Source organism: Pogoniulus pusillus, chromosome 2 (assembly GCF_015220805.1).
Source record: "Pogoniulus pusillus isolate bPogPus1 chromosome 2, bPogPus1.pri, whole genome shotgun sequence".
Lineage (NCBI taxonomy): Eukaryota > Metazoa > Chordata > Aves > Piciformes > Lybiidae > Pogoniulus > Pogoniulus pusillus.
In genome coordinates, this window is record NC_087265.1 from 16,585,159 (window position 1) to 16,608,307 (window position 23,149).

At 42.3% G+C, this 23,149-nt stretch overlaps 1 protein-coding gene across 4 annotated transcripts in view; it reads right to left on the bottom strand.

The window, feature by feature from the left end:
- Positions 1-2,538: 2,538 nt before the first annotated feature.
- Positions 2,539-23,149, bottom strand: part of EPB41L5 (erythrocyte membrane protein band 4.1 like 5) — a 61,278-nt gene continuing 40,667 nt past the window's right edge. For 3 of the 4 annotated variants that reach the window (XM_064157560.1, XM_064157578.1, XM_064157568.1), the window contains exons 17-26: positions 18,562-18,710; positions 17,920-18,014; positions 12,990-13,118; positions 12,363-12,424; positions 11,654-11,764; positions 11,012-11,105; positions 10,026-10,103; positions 9,005-9,046; positions 8,492-8,625; positions 2,539-7,663 (exon numbers count right to left, since the gene is read on the bottom strand). In XM_064157560.1, the coding sequence (XP_064013630.1) occupies positions 7,606-7,663; positions 8,492-8,625; positions 9,005-9,046; positions 10,026-10,103; positions 11,012-11,105; positions 11,654-11,764; positions 12,363-12,424; positions 12,990-13,118; positions 17,920-18,014; positions 18,562-18,710 (952 nt within the window). In that variant the 3' untranslated portion in view covers positions 2,539-7,605. The remainder of the gene's footprint in view (positions 7,664-8,491; positions 8,626-9,004; positions 9,047-10,025; positions 10,104-11,011; positions 11,106-11,653; positions 11,765-12,362; positions 12,425-12,989; positions 13,119-17,919; positions 18,015-18,561; positions 18,711-23,149) is intronic. The other variant, XM_064157583.1, reaches the window with a different exon arrangement.

Below are 23,149 nucleotides of genomic sequence, written 5' to 3' on the forward strand. Positions count from 1 at the left end.
GGAGGCACGCTCAGAAAGTATTTCCCTACAGTAGCTGAGTGGAGTACTTGCAGAGCACTGCACACTGGTGGATCTGCAGCACGTTTTGCCTTTGCTGGCTGACGTGTCTGTTTTGGCACTCTCCAGAGCACTGACGTAACAGGCAGGCTTGAGTTGACAAGGGAAGGAAATTTAAATGCAAAGGGCAACAGTAAGCCAGTGATTTTCCAAGTCACATGAAGGCCTCCTGGCAGGCAGAGATGTCCTGGGGATGTGCAAGAGCCCCAGGAAAATGCCATCCAGCCTCTGCCATTCCTTTCTTCCCCCCTCCCAAACTCTCTTCCCTTTGGCAGCCCCATGAAGGGTTTAACATTTGCTTGGAGCCAATGCAGGCAGGACATGAGCCAGCCCAAAGGCAATGGCTTGGCACAGGCAGGGAAAAGCAGCTTGCAGAACGTGCCCATCTCCCCTGTTTCCTCCCCTCTGCAGGCATGCCAGGTCAGGTGTCTGCACCAGTGCCTTTGGCATAACACCAGTTTCTCCCAAGAGATCCTGTACCTCTCAAACTGGCTTGATGCTGCATGGGTCTTGGTTCCCCAGCCCCTATAGAAGCTACAAGGTGTGCAGCCACTCGGAGGGGCTGTGGCTGGAGAGATCTAGGTTCAGGGCTTGCTGGTGCAAGGCTGAATTGCAGTTAGGCTCCAGTAATGTTATGGAAGGCAAGGATGCTCCAATTCCAAACGTGGGACTGTGTGCCACAGCACAGTCACTGAAGCCATCAGAGGCTGTTTCTTCCCTTGCTAACCCATTCTAAGGTCTTTAAAAAGCAAGGGTAAGGAGTGCAAAATGTTCAGAGACTGCATCCCTCAGCCACTCATCCAGCAGCACATGGCCCCTAAGTCTCTTCTGGGCAGATATGACCTGCATTTCAGGTTCTTTCCTAAACCAACAAACCAACCAGTAACCAGGACCTAGGCACACCACCTTTGCTCACAACACTGCTTCACATTTCCCTGGTCGTCTTCCCTTCCGAATCTCAGCCAGTGCTATCAGCAGCACGTAACAAGATGCTCAGAGCATCTCAAGTGGTTTCCTGGCACATTTTTATCTAACAGTCTCCTTTTCACAGAGGAAAAGTGTTTGTGGATGTGCTTGAGATAAGGTATTCCTCCATAACTGTAGCAGTTAGCGATAACTGCCCCAAATGAGTGACTAAAGGGTCTGCTGCCATCTGAAAGCTCTGTGGTGGCCTGCATGAAATAATGAATGGACTTACTCCAGCTAATGGCAACTACTTGGGAACAGAACAAAACACACTACACCATTTTTGGCTGAGTACAGCCTGGAAGGGCTGCCACTGAAGCTAGCTGATTTAAAACGTCTTTGAACAAAAGGGAAGCTTGCAGGTGTATTTGATGTGCCCACAGACTAATGCAGTCCAGAGAATAAAGACAAAAAAGCAGCATTCTCCAGTAATTGCATCTGAGACAGGAGATGCGCTTCTGTGTCACAGATTATACCTACAGGAGAACAGAAGTGATCAACCCTAACTGTCTCTACAGACTCATCGTCTTTAATTACCATTTGGTTTCTGAACATTGCAATGCATGAATGGTAGAGGGACTTTCTTTTAAAATATAGACAGTTACAGAGGTTTTGGGGGGTTTGTAAATAAAAATCTAAGCCAAACACATTTCACTGTTTTGAGTTGTAAATGGATTTGAAGAAAATTCACTGACTTAGCAGTGGGATCATTGACAACAAATTATTCCCCAAGGGAAAATACTTTCTATGAGCTTAGTAATTACAATGGAATTATTTCTTTGCCTTTTGATAATTCTCTTGAGTTTATTAATTGCTGTGAAATGATCAAATGGTTTTGGTCACCCTTTGCTGCCTCCTTCAGCATTTCATCAAAGCCGGGGTTTGGAAATGAACAGCTTCCTTTAAATGATCATTACCACCACTCTGCTTCAGAGATGGAACAGTTCTTATGGGAAATAAAAGCTGATCGCTCAGTTAACCAGCATGCACTTCTGTCTGCGTGTTGTGGAACTACACTTGGAAGCTCAAACCAGGAGGCACACACCTCAGCACTTTGATTCCCAAAACCACCAAGCACCTGGTGGTCCTCCTGGACAACCTCAGCTCTTTTTGAAAGAAGGAAACTATTTCTTTAGCATCTACTTGCAAGTTCCGGTGCCATCTGAAGGTACACTTTAACTGACAACAAACTGCAGCTTTGACATCGCAAATAAATTTGCAAACCTTTCTCCAGCTCAGGTACCCTTCCCTTAAACTGGAAGCTGCCAAGGGACCTTGGCACAGAGACAAAGAAAACACAGTCCTGCAGAGAGTGAAAGAGCGACCACGGAGACTCCTCCAGCTGAGGATCAGGGAGTGCTCAGCACATGTCTGCCACAGACCTTTGTCTCAGGGGTGCAGCAGCCCACCAGACACTCCCCTCACAGTTCAACTCCCACCTCCTTGTCAACCCACCTCCCTTTTACTGCCACAGCAGCATAGCACAGCGGTATGCAAGGATGACTCTGTAAGACATTTGTGCTGATGTGGTATATTTAAGACAAAACTACAGTAAAAACATTTCAAGATTAATTTGAGTGGCCTACAAATCACAGTTTCTTGTTCCCATGTACATTTCAATACAGATCTCAGTGCAGTGCCTAAAATACTTCATACATTGCTGCTGTTAAACAGAAGAGGGTGCAGTTTGGTTTATAAAAAAAACAACAAATAAATTACACATTGATAGCTATTGCCAAGTTTTACATATAAAAAGTAAAAACACAGTAGTTAGTGTGGCTTCAACAAAACAAAACAGACATCTAGCTAAAAAAATATTCTTACTTTAAAAAGAAGTTCGTCCAGTTACAGGTAAGGAGAGTGGCTGTGTGTTCATGCAAACTCAAGTGATGAGCAGGTGAATTCTGTAGGACAACCCTGCAGCTCCCTGCCATGCAAGCTCCAACACCGCAGGCAGGGCAGCACCCACTGCCCATGCCCAGTGGGCACACAGAGCCACGCATGATGCTGCTGAGTCACAGATCCTGGCTTCCTGTGCTCACCACCTGGGTCTCCTGAACACAGCCATAAGACAGGGCAGCATTTACTGACATCACACCAACTCTATACACCTCCATTTGAGCAGGGTCGAGAGGCCCCTGTGCTTTCGACCGTGATGCTCCTGCTCAGACCAAACACACACGCATCACTCCTGCACCGCTGAAAGGCCATTAGCATGAATTAGGTTTATTTTTTGGTATAAGAGTTATGATTGTCCAGCTGCATTTGAAAGCTGTGACATTCCTGTGTCTAACAGCTCTCTCTCTCTCTCTCTCTATATATATATATATACACACACACACTACAGCTTTCTAGGCTTGCTAACTCTGTGCCCCCACATACAGCTTGAAATGCTAGCTGGCCATGAAACATAGCTGCTAACAATCTGCAGAAGGTCAGGGCTGTACCAGAATAGGTTCACAATATGAAAAATACATCCAGTGCTGCTTGTGAAGGACATGCTGATCTTCACAGCACGTCCATGCTTCAAGAAATGAGAATGAGCCAGGGGCAGACAGATAGGTAACAGCCAAGGGCTGAAAACAGCAAATGGAACTGCACTGTTCATCTGAGCTGCTGTTCTGGTGCTGCAAATTTTCTTGCCAAAGTTGTGCCCAAGTTTTTACCAAAACATAAGCTGTTACACAGCTGTCTCTGACAAAGTATCTGTGGGATTTAAATTTCAAATCAAATACACTGAAGCCAATTCATTAGCCATGACTGATTGCCAGCTAAGTAGTTTTTTCCTCTCGTATGACTATCCTAATATGAAACCCTCTCACCACTGAAGAGAAGAATCCCTTATTGAAAGTCAAGAGGGCCTGAACTCCCACATTTTCATACACATTTCAGAAGCCTGTACAGCCACTACCACACGCACAGTGTGTACAGACTCTTTCTTCCTGCTGGACTAAATAGATCAGGCTGAAATGCAGTTCTGCCATCCATCATCTCCTAAGATTTATCAGTTTGAGATATGGGCTGAGGGTTTTATGTTAGACAAATGTTAAGATTTCTATGAAATGCTTTACTCCAATCACTTATGGAGTAAAACCACTTCTAGATCCAGTCACATTTTTAGTTTAAGATATATTTTTTAAATTTTAGAATTAACAAAAGCATCCTTCTCTGACCAGCACTGCACACACACACAGAGCAAGAGGACACAGGGCCAGTGAATGACAGCAGGCTGGGACACGCACTGGGAAGTCAATGGGACAAAACTTTGGTAGGAAGAAAGAGATTTCTGGTTGCTGAGGTGTTTTTTTTTCATTTGTTTCTGCCTTTTTTTTTTTTTTTTTTTTTTTTTCTAAACAGGGAGCTGGCTTTTGCCAAATTACTGCAACAGAACATGCATTTATTCATTCCTGTCAACTCTTACAGCCTTTAAGTGGTTGGCAAATCTGCCAACATCCCAGTGCCAAATCTCTATACACAAATACCAAAATACCTCACTTACAGAGGCTGGTTGGGTCTTACAGCCAATCAATAAGAAAATCCACGTTCTTCAGTGGTACAGAGGCAGTACTTTATAACATTAACTGCATTTGTAACCTTAGCTGCATTATACCTATTTGTATTTGATAAAACACAGGCAATGAGTAATGCTGTTACCTGTTGGCCAGCTGCAATACACCAGGACACGCAGAGTTTTAAAGCAGACCAACAATGCCAAACCGCAGGACGTTCAGGTATCTACCTCTGCGTCTGCTCAGCTGACAGAACCGTAGTCTCACCAGGCTCCCTGTATGTATGTGAACAGTCGTTTGCATTAGCTAAACAAACTACACTGAGTTAAATGGAGTGAATATTTGCTCCAAGTGTCAAGGCATCATGGGAAATTGGGTTGGGTTTGTGGCCCCAGATCCTAGAAAACGCAAGTTCAACAGTCGAAAATGTTGACTTTCCCAATACAGTTTCAAGCACCCTCTGAAAACTGAGGAAAACCTTGCCCTGCCGAAACTTTGTTGCTTGCATATGTGCAAACACAGTCCTTCTCTTCCCATCACCACTATGCCAACCATGCTGAAATATCAGCTGGCTACTTGGAACCACTTCGATTTTAGGGACACACACTCCCCACACGTGTTACTTACTTGCTATCTGCTGCATGTGATTGCTCGGGAAGACTCTAAGATGCTATTCAACATGCAACGTGGAACTGTAAACTTCTGTTATTCTGCTTTTGGGAGGGATTCAAGTTCACAGAGCTCCTGAACTCAGGGAGAAGAGTCAAATATCAAACGTGCCTTAAAGAAAATGCTGCTACTGCATTCTGTCTATTTACACACCCAACACATGTAGCTGGAGCATGCCAGCTCAGCTGCTGAGCAAACAGATCAATAGCAAGTGCCAAGCTTCCCCACACAGTCCTGGCTTTGCGCAGGAAGCAGGCTGTTGCAGCCATAGCTTCCCTCTTCCTGCAGCAACTTTGCTGGCAACTGTGCTATTAATCCAGAATAAGACATTTGATGTTTGATTTTGGGAACCTTCTACATTTTAATATGCAATAAGGCTCAGATTTAAAAGTATAAAAAATAGCCAATACTCAACTGGAATTCATGGCAGAGCCGAGCAGGCTGATGAACAGAAACACTCCCACAGTCAAGAGCAGCAGCTCCCCTCTGGCTGGCAGTGTGGGCAGCAGGGAGTCTGCCCAGCTTTTGGGGCTGGCTGGAAAGAGGACATGAAATGCCTGCCACCAATTCTGACTCTTGGTTCTTGAGGCAATGGCTGCAAATCATTGTCTGCAGAGCCACTCTCGTACGTCAGTCCGAAGAGCTCCCCATGGGTCTCTATTTCACTTATTAAGGCCTCAGGGGTTTTTAGGAGTGGCAGTGGGCCACACAAATGCCACATGGCTTCTTCCTTAACGCTCATTCAGCATCTCAACAACAAAAGCACAAGAGCTGCCCTGCTCTGAAAGAAGCAGCCTAGCTGGGCACCAGCGTGCTTGCACAACCCACAGTGGTTTGGTCCAAATCTTTGTCTATGCTGAGAGACATGCATGCAGCAGGTGTGCAGAAGTGAACTTGTGCAGACAGGTTACAGGACCAACTCTCACACTGAATTTTTTTCTCAGAACCACATGTATATAAATATTCATAAACAGCAGCACTATGCAGAAACCATCCTCCGACCCCAGTCATATCTACAAACCTCTTCCTAAGAAAGATCCCACTTGTTTCATCTGTGCTTCCATATTAGGAGATGTGGAGTTCATAACTTGGCTTCACCCTCATCTCTCCTACCTCTGACTCTGCATTGGCCTTTTTCACAGACTGTACCCCAGGGTCCATGTGCTCACCTCTACATGAGAATCCTGCCACCAGAACTCAGACTGTACCCTGTACTTGACCTGAGCACCTAAAGGCCTTTGTTACCTCAGTGGAGCTCTTACAAGTGCTCCTACCTTCCTTCTGCAAAGAAGTCAACTGCTTGCAGGAACTTTTTAACTTTTTTCACCCCTCCTGTTTTCAAACTACTTTTTCCATTCTTTGTTCTACACACAACTATTAGATGACACTTGCAACAGTGGAACAGTGACATTTGGTGGTGGTAACAACTGATCTAATTACACCCTCATGCCATAGCATCTGGAAACAACACCTAGAAACAGAATGAAAAGAAGAAAATTCTTTCCATTCCAAGTCCTGTACAACAACAAAACTACCCAAAAGCAGTTCCTGAAGTAAGCTGTCCTCATCCTATCACCGCTTCAGCAGTTACAACTCACAACTCAGAATGCATCTGAGTCATACAGGAATGAATTAACCAGTGTCGAAAGGTGGCACCTCTGCTGCAGCCTGCTAATGCCATAGGCTGTTGGGCAGGTTAATTTTTCTTTTCCTGCTTGTAGTGAGCAGCTCAAATCCAGTCAGTGCAATTGGTCACTGTTGGACTACATTTTTTTCCATTCTTCCCAGGTATTGCTAACAAGAGGTGCAATGATTCTTAATTTAAGGCCAAAAAGGACAGTATGTATTGGTAAAATAAAGGAAAAGCAGAGGGAATAACAACACAGAAGAAAACGCCCTTGGCCGTATGAAGCAGTCATCATCACCGTGAATCACCATACACAGCGTGGCCACAAGGTGGCCCTACAAGTTCTCCTAACCTCGCCAACGTTAATCTACAGAGGTGAGCAATACCATCCTCACACACTACATCACAGCTAACAAAACAGTTAACGCTTTCCATTAACACTTGAGAGGCAGCACAAGGTGAGCAGGACTAAACTTAGTGTGAGCACAATATGACTAGATTTTGTTCCTCATGTTCAGAATTAACTTCCATGTGGCATTTCAGTTCTGAGGGAGACAGTCAAATGTGCACGTAAGTTTAGTTCCTGGTTTAGACTGTAATTCCAGTTAGGTTGCAGTAAATGTTGAAGTCTCTTCCTGGATCCTAGCAAACCAGCTAGCTGTTGGACTCCCATTCAGCAAGACTTTGGTCCCAAGCAAGTCTTTTGGAAGGATCCCTTGGAGATGTGTTAGAAGATTTGAGATTTTACAAGGTGAGGAAGTGCAAAGATTCCTTCTTCTAGAGTTCAGTGGTGAGTAAACATTTTGTTCTTAGTGTAGCATCCTCAATAACTGGGCTGAAGGGGAAAACAAGAAAAAAACAACAAATAACACAAGGCCCTGTAAATACACATCTTCAAAAGGACCTTCCACGATGGATTCAAAAAGAAAAAGATGAATGTTGCTCTGAAGAGTTAATAGCTGTTCCACTCACAATTTAATGAGGTCGACGGACAACTACAGAAGAGTAAAGTGAATGAACTCCACACAGTGCAGCAGTAGCATCATTGCCATACACAACTGCACTAGAAGAGGTTCACTAAATCTCACTGCTAGCATTCTGCCTCACCAGCACAGCAAAATGGAATAGCAAAGGAGGGACAGGTTGCAGCAGATTCTGTTCTCTGACTACTTTACAGCTTGGAAATAACTGGAGGACATCCCCCCACCCTGATGGGTACTGAAACAGTGTCAAGACATTTCAGAGAAAAAAAAAATTAAAAAATCACCTGCACCATTGTTTTAGCCCAGTACTAAAACATGGTAGAAGATAAGGAAACAAAACAAAGTGACATTATAATTTTAAATAATTGAATTTATAGTGTTTACCATGACAACAGGCTTATCTCCAGCTCCACCTAAATTCACATGCTTTGTTCAGTCACTCACTTGAATTACATTTTCTTGCCCATCAAAATAATGTTATGTAAAAATGCAGACACATCAGCTGCTCTCTTTATTGACGAGGTATCAAATGCTATAAAGTGGACACAACTAGAGCTCTGTGCACTGCAGAACACAGCATTGTACCCACATGGCCACTACAGCTAAATAGAAGCAGTAAGAGCATGTACCTCCCTTCTACCACACACGGGCTTCTGGAGTGAGTGCTGAGGAGACCTTACCTTGCAAGGACTTCAGATGTCTGGTGGGATGGTGGCAATACAGTTGATGACAAGAGAGTCTCTGTGCTGCCTTTCGCTGCCTTCATAGCCAAGGCAACATCGTTTCCCAGAGGTCCATTGGATATCAGTCCAGTCTGAATTGTAAAGAATGAAACAGAGAAGTGAAATAAAAAAACTGCCAGGACAAGACAAGCTGACTTTTTTCAATATGATTTACTTGTAAGAGTAAAAAATAAGATGCATTAAGTTCCAAGGTGGGCTTCACTAAAAGCAATTCTTAAACTTTATGGCATTTACCTGCAATGTAACACAGCAAAAATGAAGTTCAAATACTAACAGGATATGTATGTTGTCTGATTTAATCCAGCTGAGTATAGTGGCTTTTTGGTCTGGTACATTATTTTAGAGGCTTTCAAGTTACTACAAATTATTATACTGTACTAGAACTCCTGTTTCTTAATCACAACAAAAGGGTTTTTTAACTTGTTATTAAGGAATGGTCAAATAACTCACTGGCACTAACCACCTCGGTGCTGTTATGGGCTGAGAAGACACCTACAAAAAGCAGAGAGATGCTCATTAGAAAATGTTACAAGTAGCTGAGATCATGTTCCAAACAACACTGCCTCCCAAAACAGTACTGCCTCCCAACATGAGCTTGTGTATTTATCCATCTCGAGTCTTTGAACTGTGCCAGTGGTCAGCTACAGATGATGTGACTTTGTACCCAAAGGTAACTGGCACCCACACAGCAGCATCCTGGGAGCAGTTTTGGCATAGCGCCGCCTTCCAAAAGGAAACTGAACCCAGTTTTTCTCTGCTTTGTGGACAAAGTTAACTGAGAACACATTTCTGTGAACAGTTTAAAAGTTCTACTCCTTCCCCCTCTTTTTGATGCACACAGTACAACTCTTTCACCAGCAGATATTATATTGTGTTCTGTATCTAAATAAAAGAGTTAATTTGTGTTAAATGTTTATTTTCCAAGTATTTCACAGATTGCATGAGGTTGGAAGGGGCCTTCAAAGGTCATCTTGTCCAATCCCTGTATTATTTATACACACACAAACAAATATGTCTCTGTGTGTATATACATATTTACATGTAACTTCTCTGGAGAAATTCAAACCTGCCTGGATGTGGTCCTGTGGAACCTGCTCCAGGTGAATCTGCTTTAGCAGGGCGGCTGAACTAAGTAACCTCCAGAGGTTCCTTGCAACCTCTACCATTCTGTAATTGTATGTACCCAAAAGGCTGAGATGCAGTCTGGCTGGCACTTGCAGGCGTACTAAAATAAGACTACAGGCTCTTGTGGCACAGATATAAATTAGCTCTTCAGTTTCCTTCACTTCAGTTACAAAGCTGTAGGGTTTACAGCCATCCTTCAAGTAGCAGCGTATAAACGTGTGATCCAGGTTAATCACCACTGCAGCAGATCCAGGCCTGGTGAGCAGATACTAAAGCCAGAAGAGAGCTGATGAGTAAAAACCACTGTGTGGGTGAAAGAAGAAGCTTGGGTTTGAAATACATTTACCCGAGGTGTGGCTTCTGTAAAGTCAATTAGATTCTCTGTCAGTGATGTTAAGGAAACGTCCTGGTCATCTGGAGTGCTCTATGGAATAAATCAGTTTTGAATTGAATTCCCAGTAGTAACCAGATAGGTCTGCTGAATACTCTAGTGGCTTCCCAAATTATAAACGAGTGTCCTTAATGACCACCACTGTTCATCAGGTCTGTTTTCTCAAAGCTTTCCATATGATCTTTTTTTTAAATAGCCTTTTAATTTCACATGTTCTCATTAACATACTGGAATTGCCATGTAAGAAACTATCCCACTCTCCTGTGCAAATATGGGCTACTCCACCATTTGACAAGGCCAGTGGTCTGTGAGCTGAGCATTTGAAACCAGGAGATGAAACTGATATTTATTCAATGGCATCAGCTACATGATACCAGTGTAGAGGGACAACAGCTGAAGCGCACCATGTTTCAGCAGTCCAGACGAACCCCTCAGTCTGCTGAAGTAACAGCAGAGTTCAGCGTTGGACTCCACTTTCCATTTGGAGACTGACAGAAAAGTTTGCCTCTGAATTACTATGTGCATTTCATGGAGTCCAGTTAAAAAATACCTTATCCTTAGGGTAACTAGAATATAGCAATTAAACATTTCAATTTGAGCTTCTCATTATTTTGATAAGGATTGCCTGTGTCACGATTTCACCCCTGCAGTCTCTTTCCTGAAGCATCTGGAACTTTAAGAGGCTCCCGACCAGTGAGGAAAACTATCAGTTCAGAAGAATATAGGTCAAGCAAAGAACCTGAAAGGACACTCAGAAATGGTCTTTGGAGAGATCTGTAGTGTCCCTTGTCTGCTCCAGAAAGCACTCTTTGGCATTCACTAACGACTGGCATTCAGGGAGCTATGAGAAGCATGTAGCAAGGTCTGCTGTGCTTGCCCCGAGGCATCAGTAGCTCCGAATGTGACAGACAGAAACCTTCCAGGCTGGCAGGTGGTGATACCTTTGAAACAGCAGCCTCCTGAGCTGGAGCCAGAGTAGCTGGAATCAGCAAGTCCTCATGGTTAGAGGCAGTGTTGTCCTCATTTAGTGTGTTACTGAAAGGAGAAAACATTCTCATCAGCACACTGCCCCGATAGCTTGAAGCAGCGCTGCTTCCCTGATGGCTCAACCCAGGAACTTGACAGCAGTTCTGTATGATGCAGATAGAAGACTGACGTTTGAGAGTGTGTTGAAGTAAATGTATGCAGATAACTGCTCTCTTTCATAGTTTCAGCTACAGCCGTGTATATACCTAACAGTATCAACGTCTTCGATCTCAAAGGAGCTTCTTCAGCTCATTTCTAATTTGCCTGAAGGCTTTCCTGCCATCCTCTTATCTTCCTCTCTAGAGCCAGGGGCAGCAGAATGTCAGATATTTCAGTCATTTCAGAAGATGAGAGAGATTCGCTTGCTAGGATACTCACCCCAAGGCCTGGCTACACTGATTAACTGTTGCAATGGTAATTAAAGATGCATCAGTAAACCTGCTTAGTTAGATGTAGCCTAAATGCTCAGCAACTGCTCCTCATCTTTTCAGGCCTGTTTATGACTATCTCCACATGGTTCCCTTACCCCTGAAATGTGTTTCTCCTGAATCACTTACAGAACAAAGGTGTTTGAAGCAGGGATTGCTTTAAGCAGCTCTCTTGAGTCTTGAAATACAGGACTGGTGGCTGGAGTATTAATTTGTGTTTTGCCTGAAGGGAGAACGTTCCTGGCACAAAACAAAAAACAGGTACAACCTTCCATGGAAAGCTCTTCATGCATTGCTTGTGACAGCCTATTTTTGAGATCTCTAGATGTGAATTTTTATTCACTATTCCCATGTGTTCCTTGAGGCCTGACACATGCTCATCTTCACAAACGGTCAAGAAACTTTTTCAATGGAGCTACCAATCGTTTCAGATTCAGAAACTCCCAGGAAGTCAATTGTCAGTGTCAGGGTTTTGTTCACAATTTTCCTCCCTCCACTAAAAAACAACTACTGAAGACCCAGCCCTTTTTGCCACAGTGAATTTGTTCACAGGACAGAAATAACTGCAGTGACTGAAGCTGCTGTTGGAGGATTTATCAAATTAAAGTATGAAAGAATAAAAAGAATCTGGGTTACTTTATATATAATAAAACCTAGCAACTACATTGCTTGTTGGTTTACATTTTAAAAACACTTCCAACTCCCCAGGTTAAGCTACACTATGACAAGATAAAATAAAATGGTCTCTGAGCCATGAGGAAGACCACCCTGAACTGCAGGTTCTCAGTGCTGTACTCGAATAACTAGATCATGTATTTCTTTCAAATGTATTCAGTACCTGGTAACAGCATCCTGAATATTGGAATTCTTGACACCTGCCAAACTGTCTTCTCTTACAACCTGCAAGGAAAAAGTGAACAAAAACATAAGTTTCTGATACCTGTTTCCATCTTTTGTCAGTTCTGAGATTCACAGAAGAGCTGAGTGTCTCCCTTCCAGCATGAAAACCTGTTGTTCATTTACTGCTCAGGGACATAAAACATGAATTCTGTGTGTAAACTTCAGTGTGGAAAAATCAATTCACCAATGTAGCCAAACAAAAGACCATTACTTGCTACTAAATTTACTAGGACGTGATAGAAGCAAAGTCCAAGTCAGAGAGTATTTTTTTGCTTAGCAGGCAACTGTTAGAGGTTATCCAAGTCAATTACCACTGAAACCAGGGCTTGTTGAGGACCCTGTCCAGTTACACACTGTGTATCACCAAGGATGGAGATTTCTCCTGCAGCAGCTGTTCCAGTACTAGACTACTGTTACTGTGAAGAAAGGCTGAAAGGCTGTTACTCCGCCTTCGACTCTGGCTCTTGGAGCAGCCTTATCTGCAAAGCACCTTCCCCAACACCACGTAACTGAAGAAAAATTAAACATTTCAGAATGTCACAGTCCTTATCAGTTGAGTATTTACCTTGTGTCCTGCTTCTGCTTGGGCCTTCAGGATATTGCTTTTGATGTCTGCTGGAAGCCATGTTGCTGCTGCGATCGGGCTCTCAATTGCATTGTTAAGACATTTTTCTGTCAACTTTACCACTTCATCCTAGGCGTGAAAAAAATCTTTATCAGAAGCAGTTCCCAGATGTGGAAGTGTTTGGGATGAAATTTATTAACATCTCCAAGTAACAACAAGGCTCTGAGAGGGAAGTCAGTATATTTGTACCAAAATGAAATAAAGCAATTTATTCCTTTATTTTGGAACTCAGCTGTAAAATCCCAGAAGATTGTAAAAACAAATAAAGCCAAGTGCTGTGCTAAAAGCACCTTATGCAAGAACTGAAGGGGATCCTAACTTTGCAGGAGATCAGTATAGCAACCATCATTATTATATCATAGCAGTACAGCCCAGCTGCAAGCTGGTAATTTACTCTGAAATGCAAGTTGGAAGATTTTTACCTTAAAATCTATTTATAATTTAGAACAACAGTTTAAAGTGCTAATAGTTACCTCTCCCGTCACTGATTGTATCAGAGCAAACTGGCAGCCAGACACATAATGAAGATAAGGAAACATTATATACCTTCACTACAGTGTGTTTCATTATGTGAACTGCATTCCTTAATTGTAAAATGTTAATTAAACATTCAATCTACTAACTGCTATTTCATTAACGACAGCAGTTAATTAACTTAGTGGAAACAAAATCTTGGGACCTTTCTTCAGGGTATGACTCAGCAGGGGGAGACAGAGTCCTGCTCTCCTCACCGTGTGCCATCCTCCTGGCTCAAATAGGCTCTTTCCTGGAGGCAGGTGCTGCTGTTTCTGCAACATGCCCCAAAGCAGGCACAATAGTGCTGCACTCCTACTTGCGTAAGCTGCAGAGTATTGAGGAAGAATGAAGCCCATCATGCAGAGAGAGCAGGAAGGAGAAGCTAAAAGGGGGTGACTATCTGCCCCCTATGCAGCTCTCTGTCCCTTCTACCTTGTTTCATTCACCAGAAACACTAGTGAGAACTTCCACGTATTTGGCCCTTAGCGAGGGTGAAAACACTTCCTTTTCTTGTCTCCCTCTAAATCACCTTTCAGGATATCCAAACAGGAATTTGCAAGACCATCTAAAGGAGACCTCATTTTAAATGTTTGACCCAGGTGAGCAATGAACTTCACAGGATACTCAAGGATCACAATCAACCTAAAAACTGAGGACGACCACCCACCAGTGTTGCTAAGGACTATGAGTATCAGACACCGAGTGGTGTCTAAGCACACAGTTTAATAATTAATTAATTTGTTTGTTTTCATAAACATCGAAGTGGTTTTATTTCAGAGAAGCTGCTGGAAATGCTAGAAGTCTGAAACAATTAAAACTGAATTACTAGAATTTGTGCAGTCACAGTACCCAACTCCTATCATCCTTAAATGGTTACACTAGACTTAACTGAACCCAATGCTGTATACAGCAGCCTTTAAACAGAATTTCTAGCACACTATCAGTGACACAGTGAATTTGATTATTTCAATTGAGGACATCAGTATACTGGTGCTTTAAGCACCATCTTTTTGTTTTAACTTCATCTCAGCTTTCTCCGTCTGAACAACCAGCTTAGCTAAGTTGCTCTAATCTATTATCAATTAGACTCTCAACTTCTGGAAAGTTCAGTAGTACAAAAAATATGTTAATATAACAAGTCCAAGTCCTACACTGCCATGGGAATATTTCTATTGGTATTAAAGATCTATTTTTCTCAGTCCTTTTTATTTCATGCTTGAAAAAAAAATGTTGGTGTTTTACTGAGCTTTTAATGGAAAGAGGATGGAGCTAGAGGGGAAAGCACCTGGCACCTGACAATGCCTCAAAGAGGTCTAACAAAGTATTTCACTTGCTCACATCCAACAGTAAAGCTTCTGAGGTTTGTCAATATTGTAGTTTGTTACAAATTTTTATTGTTTGCATGTATGAGACAAACTGTATTTGTACTCTCTTCTTCAATCAAAACATGGAGCTAAGTAAGGGATGGAAAAAGAGGTAAGAAAAGCTTAAAGGCAACATCTGTAGGGCATGAAACTCCAATCTTCTGTGCAGGAGAAGCAGTGCTCCTAGTGCCACCGAAAATCACTTTGCACAGTGAAGTCTAATATAGGCAGACTTTGGAGCAACTTCCACATGTTTACAGAGGACAACAAATTCAGAAGACTCTCATGTCCTTGCATTTCTACCTCTGGAGCAGACTCGAAAACATGGTAAAGTTTTGATTGTTCATTTCACTTCAGAAGCTGAAGGAAACAGAGTCTCTATATATTTCAGAGCTATTTGCTCTCTTTTGTCAGATCTGGTCACTGTGCTAGTGAAAGCTGGGAAAGGACAAAGTTGCATTCTTCTATCCCAAGGGATTTTGGCAGGAAGCAATGGTGAAGAATGAAGCCATTCATTCTCCCTTTCCCAGTTCTTATTCTAGAAAGAGTTCTCATTTTCTCTAAAGGAACACAGACAAATATTTCCCTAACAAAGAAATCAACCAAGATTGACTGAATTATGTAAAGATGATTGTCAGGACATCTCTGACACCTTACGAAAAACAGTTTAAGATTTTTAATTAACAAAGCTGAACTTTACAGCCTTGGGCAGCTCGTGGCCCCAAACTGGGCCAGCCTTCATAAGCAGAAACCTAGTGCTTTGCCCAATGCACTTCACTGAATGTTCTATGTGCTGCAGCTGTTTGTACAGAGGTTGGTATCTTCACTGGCAAAACTTAAGGGAGAACAAACATCCTGCAATGGTAATGACAGGCTTCTAGAGAGAACACTGTAACACTGCGTTGATCTGAAGTAACAGCAAGCTCCACAAAGCTCACTGCAAGGTTTTAGTGGCCGTGTTGCAGTTCAGTCAGAAGATGTCATAAACAGTTCTTTCCTGAATAGACTAAGGGCAAAACTGAGTGCAGAAGGAAAGCCATTCGGTACATTTTGTAACACTGCAGGTGGAAATACATATTATTTTTCTAAAGCAGCCTTGAAAAGCAGGAAACAAAGTGTTTTTAACAGCTGTTCCAAGGTCACTCTTTAGGACTCATTTCCAAGCCATTAACCATGATCTCCAACCACCACTGGGTGTGCTCAGATGGTGTTACTGTAACCTGCACATCTTTGCAATTTGAAACATATAGAAATTAAAGTATACAGTGGCAGCCTTTAATCCTTGTCTGTCTTTTTAAACAAGCACTCTCAAGCGACCTCTCAATGAGCTATATCACAGACTGAAAATCTTTATTCAATCTTTTCTAACCAAGGGAAACCACTGATGATCCACTCACGTTTTCATAATACAGTTTGCACTTCCTTCTTAAAGGCTGAAGTCTCTTTTACCTGAAGAGTCATATTGACATACTGCTGATCCATACATCAGGTTACTTCTCATTCATGCACGTATTCCTGCTCTCTAAATGTTTTTATCCTCTCTGAACTAAAATGGAGCTCAATAGGCAAAAATACTCTGAAACAAACTGTGTTAGTCTGCTCCAGTTTATGCAGAGGCAGTGTTTGGGCATAACAGGACCTACAGGCTACTGACTAATCTCCTTAGTGACTTGGTAATCTCTGCAACACACTCACCAAACAGAGAGGTGCTCAGGGCATCCCTGACAACGGTCCTTAAAGGGGACATGAGCCACGCAGCCTGCAGCTGTTTGCAAGCATACCAAAGCAGTAGCCTCCTCTCACTCAGAGCAGGAAAAATGAATCTTCAGGAATGGTCTTAGTCCAGACACTTAACACCTCCCTTGGCACTTGATTCAACTTACTATTAAGGGAGCAAGAAAAATCATATCTTCTTCACTGAATGCTAGATAAATCCTTAGGCCTCCCTGCAAGGGAGAGTATCACAGAGATAACACTGCCAGGTGTTTTAATCTCTCTGCTTGTTCACCATGTAATAAGCACCTAAAGCTTTAACACTGGGAAAAGCAGAGTAGGAAAAATCTAAATTCCAAAAACAAGAACAACATCCTGCATAGGTGCAGTTGTTCGATAACCTATGAAAGTCCACTGTTGTTGTAGGGGAGAATCCTGCTCTCTCTTCCCCTTCCTTATTTTCACTATCGCTGGCTTTTCTTTGATGAACCCAGTTACCTCATTATTTACCAACTTCAAACCAAACCAAACCCAAGTAGAAGCCTAACACCTTAACAAAAGTTCAAAACAAAAAAGAGGAAAAAACAAATTTGCTTGCCACCTTGGAGGCTCTATTGGCTCACTAAACATGCAATAGTTCCTGGAGATGACAGAGAAGGAAGCTGGGAAAGCAAAAAGGAGTGAGGGAGAAGAGAGCCGTCACGCTATTCAGAGCACTAAAGCTCATACTTTGGCTCAGCTCTCTGTGAAGAAGGCATTAAATCAACACATGTCACTCCTCCCTATGTAAACACATGGGGCACTAACACCTACTTCAAAAAGCAGGTGAAAACTGGTTACTTAACAAGAGGGATGAGTCACCAACAAACTTGACTCAAAACAAAACTTCTGGAAGGCTTACCAAAGGCAACTAAAAGAACACCAGGAAAGCAGTTTACTCTCTCATAAAAGAGGGTAAACTATACAACACTGCACAGTTAGTAACCTACAGATACAGACAACTGAGGAACATTTCAAGCATTTATCAGTTTTACTCCCACTTATTTCAGAAAATTTCACCAGGCTGCACATGTACAAATGCACCTCTGCCCTAATCTCTCCCTCACTGCCTTGTCACACAGGTTTATATTTAACAGCGCCTATTTGTATTTCCTTTACTATTGCCCAACGTTATTTATACTCTTAAAAACCTTGCAAATTGCCCAAGGTAAGTCCAAGACTTTTCAGAGAGATCTGAATGAAACTCAGAAGCTCTGCTAGGGAGAAAGCCCATGTACCTGTATGTTTATGTTTACATTGGGACGCTCGGTTGGCACGGGGCTGCTCCGCTCTGTCTCCAGCTGTTTCAGTTTTAGAAACGCATCTTCAAAGGCTGAAAAAGACAAAAAAATTATCATCTTTCTGTTGTCACTGTGGAGTTGACTTGTAACTTGCATACTTCCTCAATTAGTACTCCATCCCTGTGGAAAGAAGGACAGGGATGGGGTAAGGTTACTTGCTCAACTTTCAATATGGCTTTGAAGCCTCCAGTCTTGTATGTGCTTAGTAACAACAGTGCAGTGCTCCTGAAAGCTCATTTACCCAGCCAGTAACAGTCAGTGAGCAAGCAACAAGTGTTAATTATTAAGCTCAGATAGTTGCACTTCCATGCATTTGTGGCCAAAGCCAGATCCCATGAAAAACTATGACTGTTTCCTTGCACCTTTGCCCTTGGAAATAAGGCCCTCTTCCAGCTGGAGAGCTGACAGATTTTTGTTGTCCCAGTGGTAGGCAAAACTATCTTTATGCATGTGATCTAAAGCAACTTCCTAAAACACTCCTGGATTTCTGTAAGGAAATAACTTCATATCAACCTCATCAGTTAACTTTAATCCCACACGTCACGATAATAGGGAAAAAAAATCTGTAAGTTTGCTTACGATCAGAGTCTGCTTTTTCAGCAGCAGCTTCCTTTGTGCCAGCCTCTTCTGAGTCTCCTGTTGCCAGGCCAACAACTGGACGGCCTACAGCTTCATCAACACAAGTTTCTGGCAACTCCGTGCTGTCTAGCAAATCAACAAGAGGTATGCTGCAAAGGCAGAAAGATGGGCAGAGACACACACAATCATGTTACCACTCTTCCAGTACCAAGAAAAAGCTTTCACATGTGCAACCTATTTCATCCTGTCTTCTGGTAACCAGACACATTCTGCAAGAACTGTTTCAGATTGTGTGATAGTTTGAGCCTAGCTAGAATGTTTTGGTGAGAAGAATTAGATTATAGGCTGTGAAAAGGAAACAATGGTGATGTCTACTTCACTCATAGGCTTGCTGAGATGTATAAGAACAAGAACACAAACATAGATAACAGAGCCACACTCTGGGCTTTGGGCTGAACTTCTCTCTCTAACCTAACCTGCCATCTATGTGACTAATCCACCTGCTTCCTAACCCCCTGGCAAACCCTCCAAACTACCTTGAGTGTAAGGCAAAGTCTTGGGTAAGGCAGAGGGGTGGGAAGGTGGAAGGGTGGTTGAGAGCCCGTCCCAGGGACTCAGGTTTCTGGGAGGGCTGTTGTGTTTCTGTATTACTTTTTAACTTGTATATTGCTGTATATATTGTAAATATCTGCTTGTATGTTGTGCTAAGCTGTAAATAAAAAGCTTCATTCAATTTCCAGAGCAGCCAGGTCTAGACTGGGTGGTTTTCCAAAGTGTGGTAACACCCAAACCATCACAGATTGACACTGGCTTTCAACGAGTTTAAAAAAACAAGGGAGCATTTCATGTCTGTAGAAATGACTTCATAACACAACAGGTCCATACTGACTGAAAGGAGGAAGGAGGATTTTTTTATCTGTTAAATACACATTTTGGATCAAACACTGAAGTTTTTGTAACAAACTCAAGGTGTGCTTTAGTCTTTTTACATGAGAAGTTAGGGGGAGGGAAGATGATACTGTTTGTAAAAGCTGTCTGTACAGCACTTCACTCAACACTTGTAAGCTATTAAAGGGCAGAAGGGTGCACTGCATAGGTCTAACTAGACACTGTTATGATTAGGCATACCTATAGCTAGTTTCAGTTTTATTAACACGAGCAGAGACATGAATAAATCCTCACACAACATTTTAAATGAACTACAGCACATACTCCACACCCTTTTCCCCTCACTCATTTCACCTCCTCTGCTTTCCAGTGGAAACATTCCCTTTCCATTATGCCCTATCCATCTGTATTTATAATGAAAACAGAAAACAAATTACAAGCCAAAAAGTTGTATTGTGATGCTTATGTTGTGCAAACAGTCAGGAATCTCATGCATCTCTGTAAAGTTCAGGAGCAGCTAAAACCATCCTAACAGCAAACTCTAACAAATACAGAAACAACAACTGCTGCAGAACAGGATGGGTAACCAGACAGGCTGTGCACACAGCTGCCAATGTTGTCCATTTCAGTCAACAATCACACTTACATGAAGTTTGGTTGCAACACTGCTTTTGAAAGTCCTGTCCCAAACACAAGAACGATGACACCAAGCAAGTACCCACCACAACAGAACTTACGTTTATACACCAACAGAGACATTTCCTACTTGACAGTTGAGACCAGATTCTCTCTTACCACTACTGTGTTAATTCTCCTTGCCTCCCCCTTCAGCTCCTGGAATTTGGAAGCAGTCCCTGTCACTAGTAACTCTAAGAAGAAAACACCTCTTCTGTTCAAGAACCCAAAAGAATCCTTTCCCTCTTAAACATATATCTCTGAGACAGATTACAGGGTATCTCTGGTTTAGTGCTAATAATGTGAGTGAAAAATGAAATTAGCCTTTTTTTTTCCCCATTTGACAACTGCAGTAACTGCAGACAGACAAGAGAGTTGATTCAAAAACTTGCTTGATAGATAAACATAGTCTTGAAATCTGGTAGCATATTCCAATGGCCCACTCAACATCCAGTGTTGCTTCAAAAGCAGTGTACGACATACATTAAAGTGGTGAAAGGTGGTAGTAAACCTTGTTGCCATTTGATGGAGGACTGGCTGAGGTGGCACAGATAACTGGGGTAAGTGCCTGCAGCTTCACCCCTGCATCACAGCAAGGCAAGTTTCAGGGAAACTAAACAAATTTCATCTGCACTCAAGAAAAAACTCCTAAGCCAGGATTCAAGCAGGAAGCGCCTACTTGAAGCACCTACTCCAAGTATCCCTGAGATAGGCAGTCACAAGAAGAAAGTCATACTGGGTACACCCTCAGACACTGGAATTTGTAAGTGCAAATGAAGAGTTCCTGAAAGAGCAACAGATTTTTCCAGGCTGTCCAGATTCCTCACCCTCTTCAAAGCATCAGATGAGAATCTTCCACGCAGGCTTCATTCATAAATGGTGACTATGTAAGCACAGAGCATAAGATGCTGTTTTTGTCAGTGCACAGAATTTCAGATTTCTTCCAGAAAACACTGAGGAACTGTCATGCCAATCATAAAGGAAATAATCAAAGGCTTCCCAGGAAAGGCAAGGCTTCTGTGACAGCCAGTGTACAGTAACCAAGAACAAAATAGGCATTAGCTTTCCACGTTCCCATACTTACCCAGAAACAAAACCATAGTAGTTAAGTGCCAGTCTTCACAACCAACTGCTATCAGTGTATTCTAAGAAATAGTCTGGGAAAAGCTGACAAATGATACCAAGAATTCAAGTCACACAAATAGTTACTAACATAGGAATAATCAAAGCAGTTTAGTTCATCAAAAGGCTTGTCAGTCCACTAATAAATCACACAAGTTTTTGCGTGCTCAGGGAATGCCCACAGTTAAGGCAGTTAGCTACTGCATTATTTCTTCTTTTCGCCTGACAAACACATTGATACTACTATGTAGCACAGAGCACAAAACTTGAAAAGAAAGTTGTCAGTTACAAAGGGTGGCCTCTTTTTTAATTTCCTCATTAAGCAAATGAGTATTTCATTTCAGTGTGTAAAACACAATCTGTAAAATACTGTAACTATCTGAGTTTGCTGCAGAAGAGTTAATTATTTTGCAAGTAATCTAACTTGAAACAGAATAGAGTACCATGCCAACTAATTAATTTTCTTCAAACTGGTAGTGACACAGAATAGTTTTTCACATCGACTCTACAAGCTAGTTTGAAATACTCTGAATGCCTCAAAATTAAGTGAATGAGTAAAGCCTAAAGGCAAGGAGAGTAGCAAATTTAAGGCTATTGCTTTTCCATATTTTTGTTGTTGTTGTTCATAAACAAAAATGCAATATATTCAGAAAAAAAATAATGTCTCTTTCCTTCTAAAAGGATAAAAGCAAGAGAAAAAATCTTGGGGCCATATGATCCTTCTGGAGGCTGTTCACATGCATTCAGTTTTTAACCAAGCAGGCAGAGTACCGTATTCCTGTCTCTTTTCCCCCCGCCAACAAGAGAATTCCACATAATGATACAGCATAATATACACAACGCAACAACAACTGGAAAGGAATGAAAATGCCTTCAGGAAGAGGAGCTGGCTGCAGAACTGTTGTGCATATAAAGCAAAGATCTGTCACCACTACACTGTTTAGAAAGATGGAACTAAGTGTTTTGACAGTCAGTGCTATTCCTAGAGCACATGGCCTTGTCCCTGTAAAACTGCACCTAGGTGGTGTTGGTACTCATGTGGTACTTCTTCATCTGCTTCTGAGAGATATCATGCCAGTAGAAATCGAGGTAATAATTCTCCATGGGTCAGTGAAGCCACACTAAAGTAAGCCCAGCACAGACCTCAGAGGTACGCAGGATTCAAAGCTACACAGCAAGAGCATGTGACAACTACCATACCAAAAGACATAAATTCTAAGGGTGAGTTTCAGGCAACCAGGGCAGCTTCCCCTATGCTGAATCTGAACTGTCATGCAAAAGATCTACTACAAAAACTTCAGCCACAGCTTTAATTTCTGAACTTGCAGTTAGTCCCAGGGCAGTCCATGACAGTGCTACTGTATGTGGCTTGGACATCCAGTCCTTTACTCAGCACTGTTGAGCGTTGTGCCCAACTCTTGATTCCCCAGGACAAGAGAGACGTGGACATACTAGAGAGAGCACGACAAAGACACAAAGACAAAACCATGTCTGGAGCATGAGGCACATAGGAAGAGAGCTTGAGAGACCAAGGATTGTTTAGCCTGAAGAAGAAAAATGCTCAGGAGGATCTTATCAATGTGTATAAAAACCTCATGAGGGGAATAAAGACCACAGAAGACTTTTCTCAAGGTAGCCCAGAGACAGGACAAGAGGCAAGCACAAACTGAAATGGAAATCCCACTTCAAGACAAGAACAAAACCTCTCTGTTTGCTATGAGGTTGGTCAAGCACAGTAACACATCACTCAGTGTGTGAAGCCCTCCATCCTTGGAGATATTCATACAAGGTATCTGGCATGGTCCTGAGCAACCTGCTCTACTCAACACTGATTCTAGCATGGGAGTGGACTACCTTGTCTCCAGAGGCATCTTTCAACCTCAGCTATTCCTTAACAGCAACA